The following is an 18,034-nucleotide window of genomic DNA, read 5'->3' as shown; positions in this document are numbered from 1 at the left end:
TAGGTTTCTCTGGCATGTATAGATTGTATAACCCAAGAAGCAAAATTATTCCTATGTTTCTTAAGCAATCATGCATTCTCTGTATTCTCAAAGGCGTGAAACCATGAAGAGCCTAGCTCAGATGATGCTAAACTGATGTAAATACTGCACCGCATCAGCTTTGAAAATTGTTTGTAGTGGCCTTGGACAAACATGTTTATGCAAATCTGTGCGCACACAAACATATGAGAGTGTATTTTCTAAAAAGCATTATAAAAAGATTAAAGTGACATCTAAAAGTAACTTGAAGACAGTGGTGTTGGGTGCAGGTACCTGGCAGTGTTATAGGATCATCTGTGCCTGATAAAACACTTCTGTGTAAAGCATTTTTTCTATGATGGGAATTTCCTCCAGCAGCAGTGTCACTAATGCAGCGAGAGCAACTCTAGGTGGACACCAGAAGTATGAAACGTTCTGCAAAGATATTCATTCCACCAAATCAATGAACACCTAAGAATCCTGTCTCAGAGGAGCAAAAGCTAGGTCAAGGGCAAGTACACTGAACTTCGCACCCCCCGCTTTCACCACCCCCAGCGCATTACCCTCCCAGCTGCCAACCGTGTTGTTCGGCTGAGGCATTTACATATTTAGCAATGAGTCTGTCTTGTCTGTCTTCCAGGAACTTGTCCTGTCTCCCCTTGACCCACATACCGCCACGCTCTGGCAGGAGTTCCCCGGCTCTCCCCTTCCTTCCCAGGAGGGGGAGCGAAGCAGCAGGTGAGGAATGTCTATCCACAGGGGCTGCTATCCTCCTCTTAACGCTGCACGAACCAGTCAGTGTTAAAACAGGTTAATACCATCCAGTCTTCCATTCCAATCGTATTGTCCTTCAGCATTTTTTACAAAGCACTCTGCATCTGAGTGCCGTCAGCTAGAAACAGCTTACTATTTGACCGTGAAACCTAATCGTACCAAATACGAGCAAAACTTTTTTTTTCCAAATCCCAAGTAAACAGTCTGTATTCTAGCACACAATAGGTCTGTACCAATTAAATACAGTACGGCAGTATATAAATTACAGTTCTTTACAGTAAATAGTAAAATACGAGAGTCCGCTTACTGTACACAACAATCAAAGAAAGAACAGCAGCTTTTCAGTAAGGTCCCAGGTATCTCAATCATTCACTTGCTAAGAAACAAAGAAGAACAGATACAGCAGGCCATTCACTTCACTCTTTTTTTACCGTGTTACTTTACAAATATCCAGAACACTTGTACAGGCATCTACAGTATCTACATGTGGAACAACCTTCTTAGGAATTCATGAGCACCAGACATAAATCCCTCCATCATTCCCATTATTAAAATAAACTTTACAGATTAAAATTACTTTAGCAGGTTCTATTTCATCTTGATAACAACCAGCAAGTAACGAGTGCAAAGTTTGCAGTCATGATCCATTTACTGCTTCTGTGTTTCCCCACTTCCCCACCACACCCAAAAAACCAACCCCCCCAAGCCCCCAAAATGTTGTCCTCTCACACCCCTGCAGTAACACTGGTTCTGCAGTCAAACTGCCCGGCTGGCTTATGTTAACCTATGAAGTGCCAGACGTATAGCTTCAGGCATTGTTAGTCATTTCAATCCAATGCCAAGTCAGCACAGTGGCAGGCCTCTAGGAAGACAAAAAATACGAAGCAGTTGGATATTTCAGTGTGCTTAAACATGGAACATAAGGCTGCACGGTGCCCAGTGACTAAAAGAAACATGGCACCAAGTTATCAGTTAAAACATTTACAATAGAAAGATATAAACAGCAAATGTGTCAGTCTAAAACAAGTTCTTTGGTAATTAAGAACAGCAAAACGTAGCTTTTTTTTTTTTCCAAATACGGATTTACATCCTGTTTTTTCCACAATAAAATATTTTTTGTTGTTTAAAATATATCTCCCAAGTTGTTGTGTAACAAATAGTCCAGTACCTCAGCTATCTACAGATCAGCTTTAACTGTATTTTAGTGTGCAGCCGTATCTGCCCACTGGCAGACAAGCTATAGATACACATTCATATATATATACACACATATATAATATATATATTATTTATAAAAAAATTAGAGAAGTCAAAGACTCTAGAGAATACACATTCCGTATGGACAGATTAAAATGTACAATAGCTTCAAAAATCCATAAAGTTTTCTACACAGCGATGCGTGTAGTAAGTGCAAAAATACTGCAGTTTAGTTAATCCAAGATTTCCTGTTTTCCTGTTTCCTAGAAAAAGCAGAAGCTGCTGCATCTCCTGAATGGCAGAGGACTTCTCCTCCTGTTTTAGGAGTCGATGTTGAGCCTTGAAGCACAGAACTTTTCCGTTTCTCTGAAGTGGAAGATGCCTGAGACCGTGAGGTGCTACTCCATTTCCTTGCGGAAGCTGGTGCTTTGCTGAGGCGCCCAGGACGAACAAAGACACCGTGTCGTGGTTTGCAGTGGAAGTACTCTCTGCCTTTTACAGTTCCATCATGCTTCCCTTCAATGAAAACAAATGCATAGCATTAATTGTTGGTACTTTCATGAGCACATACAATTACAGCGTTGAAGTGAAGTATCTTTGGCTATCTGTCAAACAGTCAAGATTGTTAATGCTGAGTGATGAAGCCAGAGGCATACCCTACACTAGGGAGAACAAAACCTGGAAAGGAGGGCTTGAATTGTGACCAAAAAGATGATCTCCTAAAATTGGACTTTGTTAACTAACAGTTTAAAAAGTCAAACATTTGTTCATTTTACAGAATAAACTATCCTCAAAACCTATTGCTTACAAAGCTTAAAACTTAGCTGCCAGAGAAACTTCTAGTATCAGTGTTAATATCTATTAAGTCACTAAAAACATAACCTTTTTAAAAGATCTCAAGCACTCCTGTAGGAGTGTCTTAACACCTGCAGAGTATTGACTTTTTCTGACCCCAGCGAATTACAGTTAAAGAAAACCTGTGCTCTATAATTAAGCTTTCCCCAGTGGGGGTGGAGGGGGAATCTCTGGCAGCTATAGACAGCAAACCTGTTTGACTAGTGATGTCCATTGTTAGTACTGCCCATGAACACGCATGTTGATTTAAAAAAAAAAAAAACAAACCTGCCTATTTTAGGCTTTCCTTGTTTTTCTGATCTATAAAAATAGATGGGTACCAACAGGAACTACCACAACACGCAAAAGCACTATTCTGCATAAAGCAAGAAGAACAGGGCTTTAAGACAGTTACAAATTAATCAAAGCATCCCAATAAACAGAAAGCCTAGAACTGGGTGTATCAGGTAACAAGCTTACATGAAATTGGAGGTACTTCCCAGGACAGAACAGCATATGACTGTAGAGCAACATTAAAAATAGATCACACTAGCTGCACAGATAACCCAGAGCATATTTAGTCTTACCCAGCTGAACATTTAGTTCAACTCCAACCCAGATTCCAGCCGAAAAATCCACCGTTCCAACGTATCTCACCGTGCCCATCTTATTACTTCCAACACAGACTTGTTCACCCACGGCCACCCAGCTAGGCAGGACGTGGGCTTGGTCTGCGGAAGCACCTTCTTCACAATCAGAACCGTCCAAGTGGTCCTTCCCAATAAAATCGTCTATGGAATTATCTGGGTAAGTCTCACGCTCTGAAGTCTCTTTCGCCAGTACAGAACACAAAGGGCTTTCCGCAGCGTCGGCAAGCCGGTCGCCCGCTGCTGCTGCAGAGCTCAGCTGGCTTGCGCACGTGCTCTGCTCCTCGCCAGTGCCTCGGGGTAACTCCGAGGCGCTCACTCCGTTAGAGGATGTGAGGGAACACGACTGCGGAGCTGTGGAATGGTCAAAGTCCTTTCCATCTTCGACGCCCATGAACTCTGTAAAGGAGTGATCTTCCAGAATGTCCGTCATGTGCTCAACCGTTGCTTCACGCGCTGAGAATTCAATTGTACGACAGGTATTTTTGCCATCTGAGGAACTTAAAGCTGAAAATGATCCAGCTCTGGGTAACCGCTGAGAGTCTCTGTCAGTGGCATCCGGGGACAGCGGTACTTGTTCCGTTAAGGCACTGTTTTCTTTCAGTGGTAACACAGGTAACTTTTCTCTCACTAACTCCTTTTCTGACTCTCGACACTCCTTGTTTGAAGATGATCTTAAATCATGTGCAAGAGATGATCCTGAGGGATCATTAGAGTCCAGCTCCTTCGTGTGACTGGCTAGCTGGTCTGTGCTATCACTACAGGGAACAAGCATGTCAGACAGAGTAGCGTTAGAGGCACTGTGCGAAAAGTAGCCACTAGTAATGCTGCTAGTGGTGGGGCTGCGGGATACCTCTTTCTCAAGAACACGTGAACTCATGAAGTCTGATTTAGAAGAAAACCATTCCCTGTTCTCCAGGCTAGCATTGTAAACACTGAAGTCAGCAAACTCCTCCGGTACGTAAGGCCGGAAATTTTGAAAACTTTGTGGACTTATCAGCTTCTTATTAATGGCCTCCAACTCACTGTCTTCCTCCTCGGAGTCCTGCAAAAGAAGAGCGCGCTGCATGGGATTAAGAACCTACGACAGTAAAGTTTTCAAAATAAACTAACCTTCCTTGATTTTTTTATTTTCTGAACATGGAAAAATATATACCTTTAATGCTCTTTAATTGACGAATGGAAGACACCTCTGAAAAGAGCTGTTTGGAACATGTCTACATCAAGCTATTTAATTTTTAGAAAATAAAAGATAAATTCTAAATAGTTCAGAAAATACAAAGCAATAAAGTCTGGCATAAGGAAAGCTCACAACATGAAAAAGTTACGTATTTTCATCATACTCAGTTTTTTAAAGCCACGTGTTATAAACTTCTTTTTTTGCCCATGATTTAGACTAATTGAACCTATTGAAGGTATTCTGTAGAGCTAACTGACCACCTAACAAGACAAACATAAATATGAATGGAAGAGGCCTTACAGGGCCTCCACTGCAATACTCATTATTAAAAACTATCCTGCACAATGGGATTTTCTATTAATCTGATACCGGTGAGGCTAAATATTTTTGCTTACCCCTAGCTATCGCACCTGAACACGTTCATGATGTTTGGAAATAAAGGCAAAAGGATCAAATATTACAGCGAATCTTCAAGGAAGCGTTCATATGCATACATGTACATGATTGGAGGGAAATAAGTGACGCTAATCAACCTGGCAGAATTTGGATGTACCTCCCTGGATTTCCCTTTGATAACGGGCGGTGATGCACTGTGACCAGCCCAAACACGTGGCTTTCACAGAGCCCACCTGAAGCTGAGGACTTCAGTCTGTCAAGATGCATCTGAGAAAAACCCCGGCAACATGGTTAGGCTGCTCCCCCGATATAAAATACTGCAGGTAGGACTCCACATGGATGCTTTTTTAAGTACTGCATTTTTCATATAAATACATGTATTTACTTATACGTAGATATGCATACATAAACGTGTATATATACATGTATATCTATGTGTACACGCACACATATATTAAAATGGTTAGTTTACAGCAAATTCTAACTAGAAAGAATAGTATTTTCAGAAAAATGAAAACTGCTGAAGTACATAAAGTTTAGAGGAACTCAAGCACCTGTTATTTCTCAATTCCTTTATCTGCATCATGGATTTCAACTACTGATCAAGGCAGATCCTGTGCGATACCTAAAGTAGTTCAATGCTTTCAGGCACCCACCATGAATCACCACCAGAAAAGGAAAAGCACAATACTTAACCAGATGACCAATGCATTCAGAACCAATACATCAAATTTAAGATAAACATCCTCTTGAAAATGTTTCCTTTACTTTATAATAGCCAAGACTGCTCAAATAACTTCGTACAACGAAGCTTCAAATCCACAGACAGCAAACAGGTTTGCTCAGTTTGCACAGGTCAGAATAACCACAGAATTGTTTATGGTGGGAAGCACCTCTTGACGCCATTTAGTCCAACCCCCCTGCTCAAACAGGGTCAGCCAGAGCAGATTGTCCAGGACTGTGTCCAGTGGGCTGGGTTTTGAGATCCCCAAGGATGAAGACTCTATAACCTCTCTGCACAACCTGTTCCAGTGTTTGACCATCCTCACAGTAAAAAAAGTGTTTTCTTGAGTTCAGATGAAATCTCATGTGTTTGCCTCTGAGCCTGGTCTCCTCCAGGCCGAACAGTCCCGGCTCTCCCAGCCTCTCCTCATACATCAGATACTTCAAGTCGCACCTCTGACCACAACCCTCTGAGCCCAGTCGTTCAGCCAGTTTTTAATCCACTTCATGGTCCACCTACCTAACCTCTACTTTGTCAGCCCATCTATGATGCTATAGGAGATAGTGTCAAAGGCTTTATTAAGTCAAGGTAAACAACATCCTCTGCTCTCTCCTCGTCCACCAAGCTAGTCACCTTATTGTAGAAGGCAACGAAGGTTGGTCAAGCATGATTTCCCCTTTGTAAATCCATGCTGACTACTCCCAATCACCTTCTTGTCCTTCATAGGTTTGGAAATGCTTTCTAGGAGGATTTTCTCTATCATCCTCCCAGAGACAGAAGTGAGGCTGACCAGTCTGTTGTTAGCTGAATCTTTCTTCTTTGTCCTTCTTCAAGACAGGAGTGATATTTGCTCTCTTCCAGTCTTCAGGTTACCTCTCCCAATTGCTATGACATTCAAAGATAATTGAGAGTGGCCTTACAATAACATCAGCCAGCTCCCTCAGCACTCGTGGGTATGTTTACTTAAACAAACTGCATGTTTGTTTAAGTGCTCCCCAACCTGGTGGTCCCCTGCCAAGGGTAAGTTGTCTTTGTTCCACACTTTCCCTTGGCTCAGGGGCTTGAGATTTCTGAAGGCTAGTTTTACAGATAAAGACTGACGTAAAGAAGGCATTGAGTATGCTGGCCTTCTCCAAGTCATTTGTGACCAGTTCCCCTGGCCCGTTCAGCAGTGCATCTCGTAAAACATCCTCGTAGGTACATACTAGGAAACACATGCTTATGTGACATGATCTTTCTCCTAACCCGGAGGTGTTTTTCCCCCCGTTTTTTGTTATTTTTTAAAAAAAAAGAACTGTAAAGATGTTCTAAATGACTTCACTTCCCCTTTATCCTGCATTTTTTTGAGTGATTACTACTCGCTATGGCCCTTATCTGTAACAAGGTCTCATTTTCATTCCTACCATGTTCAAGCTCATAGCAGATATAACTCAGTCGTATTACCCATGCAGAATGGCCTCTTAAGCTGAATCAAGATTTCCAATAATATTAAATTTTTGTTGGCAGAGCAATCGGTATCTGAAGAAGCTGCCTCTATTTGTCTAAGTATATCTGACAAATCCAACCAGATTTTAGATTATTAATATTTGCTCAACTAAAGGCTTGGCATCCTTTGCTTACTAGTTTTTACAGCTCTGCTTCACAGTTATTTCCCATATGGAATTTGGATGAAGGCTTTATTTTGCAATTATTTATTTCTCTGCAGAGAAGCAATAGTGTTATGAAACGTCACATGAGACTACTGAAAATTATTTAGTTATTGAAAATCTTGTTCTTTACATCTGAAATCTACAGGTAGTCCCTTTAAAAGTAAAGGACAAAATTCATATCCACTTTATTGAGACTACGAATACCCTTCCAAGCACTAAAGCATTATGCAAAGCATCTTTTTTGCATACTGGAGTATACCTGTCGCTCATCTCTGAGGGACCTTTTCTCAATTCTTCTGCTTATTCCTTCCCTTTCACCCTTATTACATATGCAAAAGTAAGTTTTGCTCTAAGCAGAACCTTGTATTTTGTTGTTTTTAAAATATTACAAACTCCAGTGTTTATCAAATACAGTGGGTTTAGGATACTACATGAACTCCAAACTGATAAGCATTTCATGAAGGAACGGTTTCTAGTCGATACTAGCTAAACATCCACTTCAAAGCAAAAGGCATTTTTATAACAGAGTTCTTTGTTTCTCCTTCGAATCCTGCAAGATTCCTCGCTTCACTGAAAAAAAATCTTAGTACATACAGAGTCCCTGTTCAGAACCAGACTGGGTAAGAGGTGCTGTAACTGAGAAATGACTCTACAGGCACACAGACATTGGTGACTTGATTAGAGGTCAAACAAGTAACCACGTTGCCACTTGTGTCTCATTTCAGGGTTATCTATCATTGTAAATAGAAAAGCTAAGGTACAGAGAACCGGTCTTATTACTAGAACATGGGTTGTGAAGAATCCTGCAAATAGGTGATGAGACATCACCTTGTGACAGACAAAAGGTGCCCCTTGTGGGGACAAGAAATATTTCCTTTCAAAGCTCCTCTTGAGCTTCCTGATTGGGAAATTCCAGAAACAAAGCAATTTTAGCATTCTTCAAATTCCTGTGCATGTCAGATGTGGGGGAAAAAAGAAGGAAGCCGCCTTGTACTGCTCAGGCTATTGGTAGAAGCAAAGATAAAATCCTTGAAAAATTGGTAAAGAAACTGCAGCCACTTCCCTGGGAAGTAACAGAAAGACTATAACGAAAAACAGATTTAAGAACTGATAACAGGAAGAATGTGCCAGCAAGAACTAAGGAGACAAGACTATACATCACGGTTTAGCAGTAACAGAAGCAAAGTAAGCAAGACCACAGAGCAGCTTCCCTACACCTGCTTTGTAATAAACATACTGTGTAGTTAGAAGTTAAAGTATCTGAGTTTTCAAATCCCTAAATTATACCCCTCCAGTAACCTCAAAGATGCTAGCTCCCATTTTACTAATTTAAAAATCAGTAATACTTATCTAGTGGTTGCACCACTGGTGCTTCAATTTTCATTGCCCACTAGGAGGATTTGCTCTTAGCCAACCCCCCCACCTTAGACATGTTAATTACAGGCAGTATTCAAATACACTCAATATGATAACATTTCATCTGACCTTAACATATTCCACTGTACTCGCATACTATACAAAACATGCCCTTATGTCATGCTGTTCTGAAATAGTTGCAATATTAAATGTATGTGGAAATTTTAGGTTGTCTGAAATTTTATGTTGAATGCTCTATTTCAGGCCAATTAAATAAAAATATTTTTAAACGGGTTTTTTTTTTCCCTTCCTTTGACAGACGTGTTTTGAATATTCAAGAAAAGTTAAGAACAGATGCCAGAGAAACATGAGAAAAAGGCCAAACATCATTCTCATGCCTACTTAGATGTGGAACATTAATCTAGGTAATAATAATAGCTTCCTGTATGTTTAGTCGCTTTACTTCTATGGCATTTTTTATATGCTGCAAGATGCAAGTGAACATCACACCTGAAACGACACCAATCACCCAGTCATTAATTAGGAGGATGAGGCTCTGTGCCTTGGAGCGATCATTTACGGTACTGATTAATAATGTGAAAACTTCACTTTGAATCAGAGAGGAGCAGACAGATGAAGCTTCATGTGGAGCCGTGGCACTGTCCTAGTGTAATATCTGAACTCATTCTGAGAGCACTATTCATCCAAATATGTGAAATACATACTCCAGCCTAGTTAAAACATAGACTTGCTCCAGCTCTGAAAAATACGGGGTAGCCTGGGAAGCCTACATCTTAAAGGCTTCCTTCCTGAAGTGATAAAAAAACCCAGAAGCCATGATTTTATAAACCCATGCCATAAGCTGTCAGGGCTACACAAAGTAGCTGTCTCAACCTCCTCCCCACTAGTGGCTGTCAGTTCTTGCCTGCCTCCCCAGTACCCACTCAAGCATCTGTAAGGTGATCAGACAGGGGAGTAGATCCAAACGAAATGTAACTCCATGGCAGTCTAACCATCATCTGGATGGATCGGTTCCCTTGATCTGACTTACCATGCAACCAAACAAAAGGCTGTGTTGATACAAGGGAAAAGTCAGTGCAAGGGTAGGAGCAAGCAGCTGACTGCTCTTTCCAGGGCCCTGCTGGCTACAGCAGGTTTACAGTGTTCAATGAATTAGTTCCATTCCAGTTGGAAAAGCCTGGTGCGGGACATTGTCCTCATCCAGCTCTGAAAGCTTCTGCTTATCTTTGGAAAGCAGCACAGGCAAATGCCTGGTTTAATTCAGGGCATGCATGGGTTGAGACCCTGTTTTTATTCAAGGGATTAAAACTGCCCTGAAATTGCTATGGAAAATTTTGTAACAATTTAGTTTCCAAGGGATGTTTTTCAACCCACTAGAAGATTTTGTCTTCCAAATACCTTCATGCTATTTGTATCAGTGACTCAGTGTGAGTCAGCATGTCAGCTACCTTATGGAAAATTAACATGATTGAGAATAAAACAGCTGCTACCCAAAAACAGCGTCCAGGCTTCAAATATATACACCAGAACACTCAGGATATTTTGATATAGCAACTTACAGAATAACGTTAGAAATCCAGAACAGATTTTTAATGGCTTGGCTATATGGTAGGAATGAAGATTAACTGTTGAATAGGAAGAATGCATCACTAGCACCTTGTGGTAAAAAGAGGCCTATAATACATATGGGAAATAATTTGAAGGTTCTGAATTTTAAATCTAAAGCTCTGATTAAAGCAAGTATTTACAGCCATGTTCCACAGCCCAAAAACTGAGTCCATCATACAGCAGAAATGGCAATATGTTTTTTGTTGAAGCAGCAGTGAAAAAAGGATTTGGCAGGTGAAGATTAAAATAAAAGCCCTCCACCTCAATTCACCACCCGAATTATGATGAAGACAGACTGCAGGTTAATTAAGAGCGGCAATCTTATTTTAGTCATATTACTTCCACATCAGGCAATGAGAAGCTTTTTATAGCGTACCCGCACCTAAATGCATGGTTACTTACACCAAATGGGATCATTCCATTTACTCTGGGGTATAGTCACAAAATCTGGGTAACATACAAGGTATATTAGAGTGACAACAACAGGGTTCACTAAACCACCCTTTATTTGATCATTTGTGCCCTGTAAAAATTAAAGCCTCCCCTCTCCCACCCACCTCACAAGACAAATCAAATATCAGTATTTAAAAAAAAAAAAAAACCCAAACCCCAAAACCAAAATAAAACCAAAAAACGCCCAAAACACAAATACCCAGTTGAATCAGTTCCAATGACAGATTGCATTTGCAAGCCAGGAAAGCAACTGTTCATTATAACTATTAGTTACAATCAGTCACAAGTGATTATATCCACATTACACCTTTTTTCTGCTGCAGTAGCATAAGTGCCTTAAGCCCACCACCAAATGGCCCTAAGCCCACCACCAGGCCTCGTAACAGAAACTGGTACAAAACTTACAATCTTTTCCTCACGTATGCTATTGCTTTCTACAGGCATGCTGCTGGCATTACTTCCTGAAGGCACAACACAGCCAGCACAATGCACCTGAGATGAAGGCATGCTCTGCAAAGGTTAAGACACACAACACATCACACAAACCACAACTCTGACATGCGTGCAAGTTAGAAAGGCATTAAGACATGATGAAAGGGAAACACCCGTGCTGGCTATATATATATATATATATATATCAAAATTCAAGTTAATAAAACTCATGCGCTCCTCCCAACAGTTTTAGGTTAAGGAATAAAGGTCAGAATTATAACCACCCTAGAACACTGTTTCACAGAATTACATTTTATCTATGAAAAAACACACTAACATCTTGCTGGAGAAAAAAAAAAATGCACGTTACTGTTACTTTAAAATGGAACAGAAGTACCCTGTAAAGGAGAATACTTACCAAGTGAAAAAAAAAAAACCCTAAAAAACACCACCCCACTGTGTTTCAGGTAAAAAACAAACACCAAAACCCCACCACATATAAAGAACAGCCTGATTAATTTTATCAGAGAATTACAAAATTCTATTGCAACAGATGCATGCCGCAAACAATTTGCCAAGTACACAAAAATCACTCCATCTCCTTTAAAAAAAAAACAGGCGGTTTTCAAAGATTACCTCTTGACTAAGCAGAGGTCGGCTTTCAAGCGGGGTCTTCCTTTTATGTTCCTCTTTCACCGGCATTAAGGGCTTGAAAAACTTTGGTGGCTGAGGAGAGAACGCTTTAAAAGGGCTGGCCATTAAAGCATGGGAATTCTCTGCTACAACACCTAGGTAAAAAAGCAAAAATGGTGTATTTCAGTTCTTCGTATCTTGACTGCAAGAGAGTAATTCAAAATAACTGAAGGTTAAGCCATGTATTTGGCAAGCTGCTGCCTACAGAAGAATGTCAATATTTTAGTATTCAACCACTGGCCCAAGCATGAGGTAACGCAGAGCTCAATGAGGGGAGATTATGCCCCTCTAAGAAGTCTGGAAACAGAAGGAAAGCAGAGAATAGCAGTATCTGCCCCCTCCATTCTGAGGCTCCAATATTTCTCCTCTTCATCTCAGTCCTAGAAACAGTGGGAAGTGTCCTTGGAACTGGAACTAACAGCTCTTTGCTTCCTGTGCCTCACCTCACTTCCACCCACAACACTGCAATTCTGCCCTGGAACCAACGCAGCAATCCTGCGCAACCAGGATGATCAAAAAGGAAATTATAGGCTAGGAAGCAATGAATAAACTCTCAGTCCCATTTTATTTCAGCAGTATCTCTACCTGTATTGCCTGAATGAGAAGAGTGTGTTACAATTTGACCTGAAGAAAGTAAGGCACCTGTGAGACACTGACACAGCAGGGCAAATATCCAAATCCTGTAAAAAACCTGCAAAAGGACCCTTCCCACTTTAACAAAAGCATCTTCATTTTCAAATTCATAAAATAACAGCAGCTCCTTTTTGTGTCCGCTCCGCCCCGCCCCCCCCCCTCCCCCCCCGTTTTGATTCACATTTATCTTGTTCTTCTGCCCTCCTCTTGGTTTTTTTGGACACCCCCGACTTCCTATCCTTTCCTGGATGCATTTCTCCCTTTCTCCCCTAGTTCCAGATTATGTTTAGCTGCTAAACCAAAAAGTTGGATAATGCATTGAGTAGGAAAAGAGCACCAAGAATTTCATTTTTGGTTTAATGCAGTAATTAAAAACCCACAAACACTGTCATTAACGTATATATTTTAAAGTCTCACCACTGCCATCTTTGCTCTTGCGAGGTGACTCCCTGGGTAAAGTACCATAGCATGATACATCTTGATAACTGGAAGAACAGTCAGATATATCTAGGTGACTTTCAGACCAACCCTAAAGAAATGAAAAAAATACATAAATATGCGTGCTGATACAGGCAAACACGGAAAAATTAATAGGTAAACTCAAAGGTAGGTTTTTTAAGAAAAACAAACTGAAGGAATGTCAAGTTACTGACTTAAGACAATTTTCTGTCTCACACAAATGGATTGTTTAGAAGCTAATTAGCTTTTCAGTGAAGTATATTAAGTTTTGCTATAACTTTCCCCTTCTTAAGTATCAGTTTCTATAATTCTAATTTGAAGAGCAGAGAAGGACAAGAAGGTTAATTCAAAATAATATGTAATTAGTGCAGTATTTTGAAGATATATTATGTAAACCCACTGTTAAAAATACTGTTTTCCAATTTTTTCAATTCTCAAATACATCTCGCTTCAAATGGGGGGGGGGGGGGTGTGTGGAAATCTGAAAATGTGCACCATTTGTTGTCACATTTACATACCTTATCCTCTTCATCACAGGCAGAAAGATCTAGTCGGCTACAGGATACCTACAGAACACCAACAGACAGAATGACAAAATGCCTACCTTTTATTTATAAACTAGAATGCCTTGAGGAAACACTGTGATCATTTAGTCCTAACAACTTTTCTGTTCTCTCTTTTCAGATAAGATTATTTAATGACAGCTATGTTTGTGCTGTATGAGTGGGTGACAGGAGAACACATAAAATGCACACAAAATGGAAACTATCCCTTACACTATGAAAAAAGCTAAAGGGACTTTGAAGTAAAAGTAATCAGGGCAGTCGTCATCCTAAGCTACTTCCCAAACTAATATATTTATGAAAGGAGAAGTGTTTCCACCCTCCCTCCCACTTCCCTGTCAACTTTGTTATCCCCTAGGATGGACAGTTGTGGGGAGAGTTTTTGAGCAACTCATTTTCATTCATGACAACTTCCCTACAGGTTGGTTAGTCCTAGCTCAGAATAATTATTACCATATCACGCTGTTCAAGCATTACATCAGCACACAAACAGCAACCCCCTGCCCCATTAGTACTAATTCACCAGTGGATAAAGGGTCCTTACATTGTGGACATTTGGAGTACTGATGCTTCTGCGGATGTTTCTCGCTTTGGTGGAGAGTGCCTCTTTGACTGTGACTGCCTGCATAAAGAAAAGAACACATTAAAAACAATGCCATGGTCTCCTCATGAGAAATGATCAAGCAGGATAGAAACTTCTTTCAGTGTGGTTAACAACAGCAAACAGGGTTTGCATTTACAAATCTTAATTTGCACACACAACCGTCAAAATTTTCATCCGAAATTCATTCTTTGGCATTTGCCTGTTCAGATTTTGAGTTAGTACACCATTGCCAGCTATAGTTACTAGACCCACCACTATTGGAATTCTGTATTTTACAGAAGTAACTTACTCTTACATTTATCTGTCCAATGTTCTCCAAAAAAACCCCAAGCTAAAAAACAACCAACACTTAATATTTTTAAAAGATCAGTCATCTCTACTTGAATTCTCATAATCCAGTTCAAAAGGTGTAAGAAGTGCCTTTTCCTTGCCTGTCTTAGTCGTTCAAGGCTCAAAATGTTCTCCACTTGCAGCACACCACGTGTGTATTTTTCAATGTACGTTTCACCGTCGGATGTGCCCTCATTCTCACTCCTTGCAGCCATCAGCGCTAAGGTCTCACGATCCTCAATTTCTTCTGTAGCCTAAATTACAAGTTGCACTATTGAAGTTTTTAAAAATTAAAGCCTATTGTTTTTAATGTATTAATTCACTTCTTTAGACCATCTCAATCTAGAAATTAATTTGAATTGTTAATCCTTAATCAGTAAGCCTAATTATAATCAATGATCCAGGACTTCTCAATACAGATGTAAATGATGCTGAACTAAGAAGAGGTCATGCCTGGGAGAAGTTTTGCACATTTGCTGTAGTCAATGTACTTCTAGAAATAATGTGCATATATATATATATATATCTCCCCCTCTCTCCTGAAATCACGTATGTTAAGGATTAACTAATGACAACTTCCTAGGCAAGTAAATGCAACTTCCTTCCCAAATCTTAGATATTCTATATGATTTCCCTAAGGTTAAAAATTTAAGTACTACTGCAGAAAAGTGACAATTACATGGCAAGAAGTCTATTTACAATTTGTACAGTTTGTTTACCTTTAAAATAAATTTTATAGTAGATTTACAATTTGTACAAGCTTTTTCTATAAAACGCAATTTATATTCCTGCGAACTCATTTTCCCAGCTATTCTGTTTTCAGTGACCCGAACATCCTTCTGAGTACCCTCTGTATTCTCTCTGTAGACACTAACATGATTTCAAAAGCAGCTCTGCTACAAGAACTCAGTTAAACACAGTTAAAGAGAAAATAAAAACCCTACAGTTTTCAACTGTTTAAAGACAAACATGATCTCACCACTGAACTTCAGGATACACACTCTGGCAAGCTGCCTCCTCTTAGCAAAGCAGCACATTTACCTCCCAACCAGTATCACCCACTGCAGTAGGTCATTCTGTTCCTTTCAGTGAATTTACCAGAGAAATATAGTGTGATTCACCTTTGGTATATTGGATACTATTTCATAGGTCACTCCACAGGCATAATATATATTTTTCAAGGATATTCTCCTTTTCAGGCTCTGGGTAAAGCTCTAGAAACAAAGTAATTTTCAATTATTGTTTTGACAATGATCATTATGACATTCTAAGAAATAGAAGGTTGCAATGCAAAAATTTATTGTACCACAAAAGCACATTTTTTAGGACGGTAAGTTCCTTTTTAGCATTAATGATCCTTTAAGTACTCTTTACAGCCCTGCACTCAGTATACAATGCTACTAAGTTCAACCAGTAATATTTTCCTCCCATTTTGCACTGATGATCTATCCTTGTGTAGTAACTTATAACTGAGAAACTGTGGCTGCAAGAAGTCTCTGATGTACACATACCAACATTTCCCATTTTGACAGTTCAACAGGTAGAAAATTCCTTTTGCAATAGCAAAGCATAACTCTGCTTTCTAGCCCATAACAGAAATAGTAACCAGAGTTTTCACTGTTGTAATCACAAGCTTAGCATGCTTCATTGTCAGGTTAATTAGCCCTTACATTGCCAACTGTAAACTTAACTTTCATCTAATAAGGCATTTTAGACAAAACTAGAAAAGGACAACACGACAAATACAAAAAGGCATGGAAATCAGCTGCTTAGTAAGTTGCTTAGTAGTACAACAGCTGTTTTGTGCTCCTCCCCGCATTGCACTGCAAAATCTGAAGCAATTCTGAAATATGCTCTTGGTCTCAATCATCTGGGAAACAGAAAGGAACATGATTTCAGAGAGCATCTCATTGTCTAAACCCGTGAAGCAGAAAAGCAAGGGAACAGCAACCACTCTTGCAGCCAAAGTAAATGCCCTATCATCACATAAAAGTGTGTAGAAAATGTCCGCATTTGGGTAGTGGTAGGAGAAAGAAAAAAGATATATTGCGTTCACACTGAACATCTGAAGGTGCCAAAGATGCTTTCAGGAACAGAGTGGCTACAGTGACCCTATATGAGCTAAGCTACTGCAAACTTCCTTGAATCAAAGAACATTTCGAGTTGCACACACAAGAAGGTAAACTCCTTTTTTGTTACAAAAGTAGCACCTGTTACACTCTGAACCAAATCAGGTTGAAAAATGGACAAAGGGATATACCAGAAGTGCACAGCTTTACTGCAACCTGTACTAACTTATTTTTCATTTGTCTTGCGTAAGAATTGGAGGGACCAAACTTACACAAAATGAAGCAAGCAGCTAAGAAGACACATTCATAAAATTAAGGATAGCAAACAAAATTCATAATAACAAAACATTAACTTCTTACCTGCTTGTTATAAATATTGGCTGCAATCCTTTTGCGTAATACCAGTTCCATTGCAGCAGGATGGCTGAGCTGCACAGTAGTCTTCACTATCAAGTAAATTCTCTCATTTTGAGGAGTTACCCTATTCAGGTGCACTGAATCATGGACAGAAGAGTCCCAGGCAGCAGTGGCTGAAACCTATACAGACAAATTTAATGGAGGAAGGAAAGGGAAATCAAAGATTCAATTACTCTAACATGAGGTATAATTTGCAGTGATTTAACATGAAGTAAAGCAATTCTTTAATGAAAGAAAAATAAGCATCATTGAACAAAATGAGGTCAAACCTCCTTTTAATAGTGAGGAATTTATCAGAAGCATAAAAGAGGTGTTAAGATATTGGGGAACACAAACGTGAGCACAATCCCTGCATTGTGCAAATGCTGCTTCAGAAGGAAGTCTTCGCACAGAGGCAGAGAGGAAAGCAGAAGCAAATCTGGAGGAAGGAATACACATCTTATTACAACTGTATTAAAAGTTTATCGAATTCAATGGCAAATCTTCAATCTGTATTGGATTAGATTATAAAGGCCTATACAGAATAAACATGATCCCATCCTGCAGAACATCTTTTTTCCTTCCCTCTGCCTCCTCCCCAACTTCAGCATCCCATTTATTCTCGAAATGATCTCTTAAGCAATGGCCTGAGTTGGCACAGAAGGTGGAAGAAATGAGTTAAGAAATTCCAAAATGGATTCAGAACCATTCATTTCCAACAATTCCCAAACTTTATATTTAAAAAAGTCATCGTGTACTACAAAGGGAAAAGTTTTATTTAAGTATTAAGCTTTGCCTAGTGTGCACAATAAATGAAGCAGTTTTCTCTGAAGAATCAAGAGCCTGCAAGAGGAGTGATGGAGAGGTGAGAAAAGAAGGCAGCTGAATTACTCTTTTAGCAAGAAGAGCTAAGACTTGTCACCTCTGAATTAAGGCAGAACGGCTAACAGGTCATTGCCCTCTTAAATTTTAAACAAATAGGCCAGAAAATAAAGGCA

At 39.7% G+C, this 18,034-nt stretch overlaps 1 protein-coding gene across 1 annotated transcript in view; it reads right to left on the bottom strand.

Annotated features, from left to right (window-relative positions):
- Positions 1-2,218: 2,218 nt before the first annotated feature.
- KIF13A (kinesin family member 13A) overlaps positions 2,219-18,034 on the bottom strand; it is a 118,447-nt gene continuing 102,631 nt past the window's right edge. The window contains exons 32-41 of the mRNA XM_075728202.1: positions 17,001-17,177; positions 15,693-15,785; positions 14,673-14,825; positions 14,182-14,259; positions 13,593-13,640; positions 13,033-13,144; positions 11,926-12,077; positions 11,263-11,367; positions 3,411-4,515; positions 2,219-2,505 (exon numbers count right to left, since the gene is read on the bottom strand). Of these exons, the coding sequence (XP_075584317.1) occupies positions 2,219-2,505; positions 3,411-4,515; positions 11,263-11,367; positions 11,926-12,077; positions 13,033-13,144; positions 13,593-13,640; positions 14,182-14,259; positions 14,673-14,825; positions 15,693-15,785; positions 17,001-17,177 (2,310 nt within the window). The remainder of the gene's footprint in view (positions 2,506-3,410; positions 4,516-11,262; positions 11,368-11,925; positions 12,078-13,032; positions 13,145-13,592; positions 13,641-14,181; positions 14,260-14,672; positions 14,826-15,692; positions 15,786-17,000; positions 17,178-18,034) is intronic.

The sequence above is a fragment of the Pelecanus crispus genome, chromosome 2, assembly GCF_030463565.1.
Source record: "Pelecanus crispus isolate bPelCri1 chromosome 2, bPelCri1.pri, whole genome shotgun sequence".
Classification (NCBI taxonomy): Eukaryota; Metazoa; Chordata; class Aves; order Pelecaniformes; family Pelecanidae; genus Pelecanus; species Pelecanus crispus.
The sequence above is the reverse complement of the archived record's forward strand: the minus strand, read 5'-3'. Positions and strand labels throughout refer to the sequence as shown.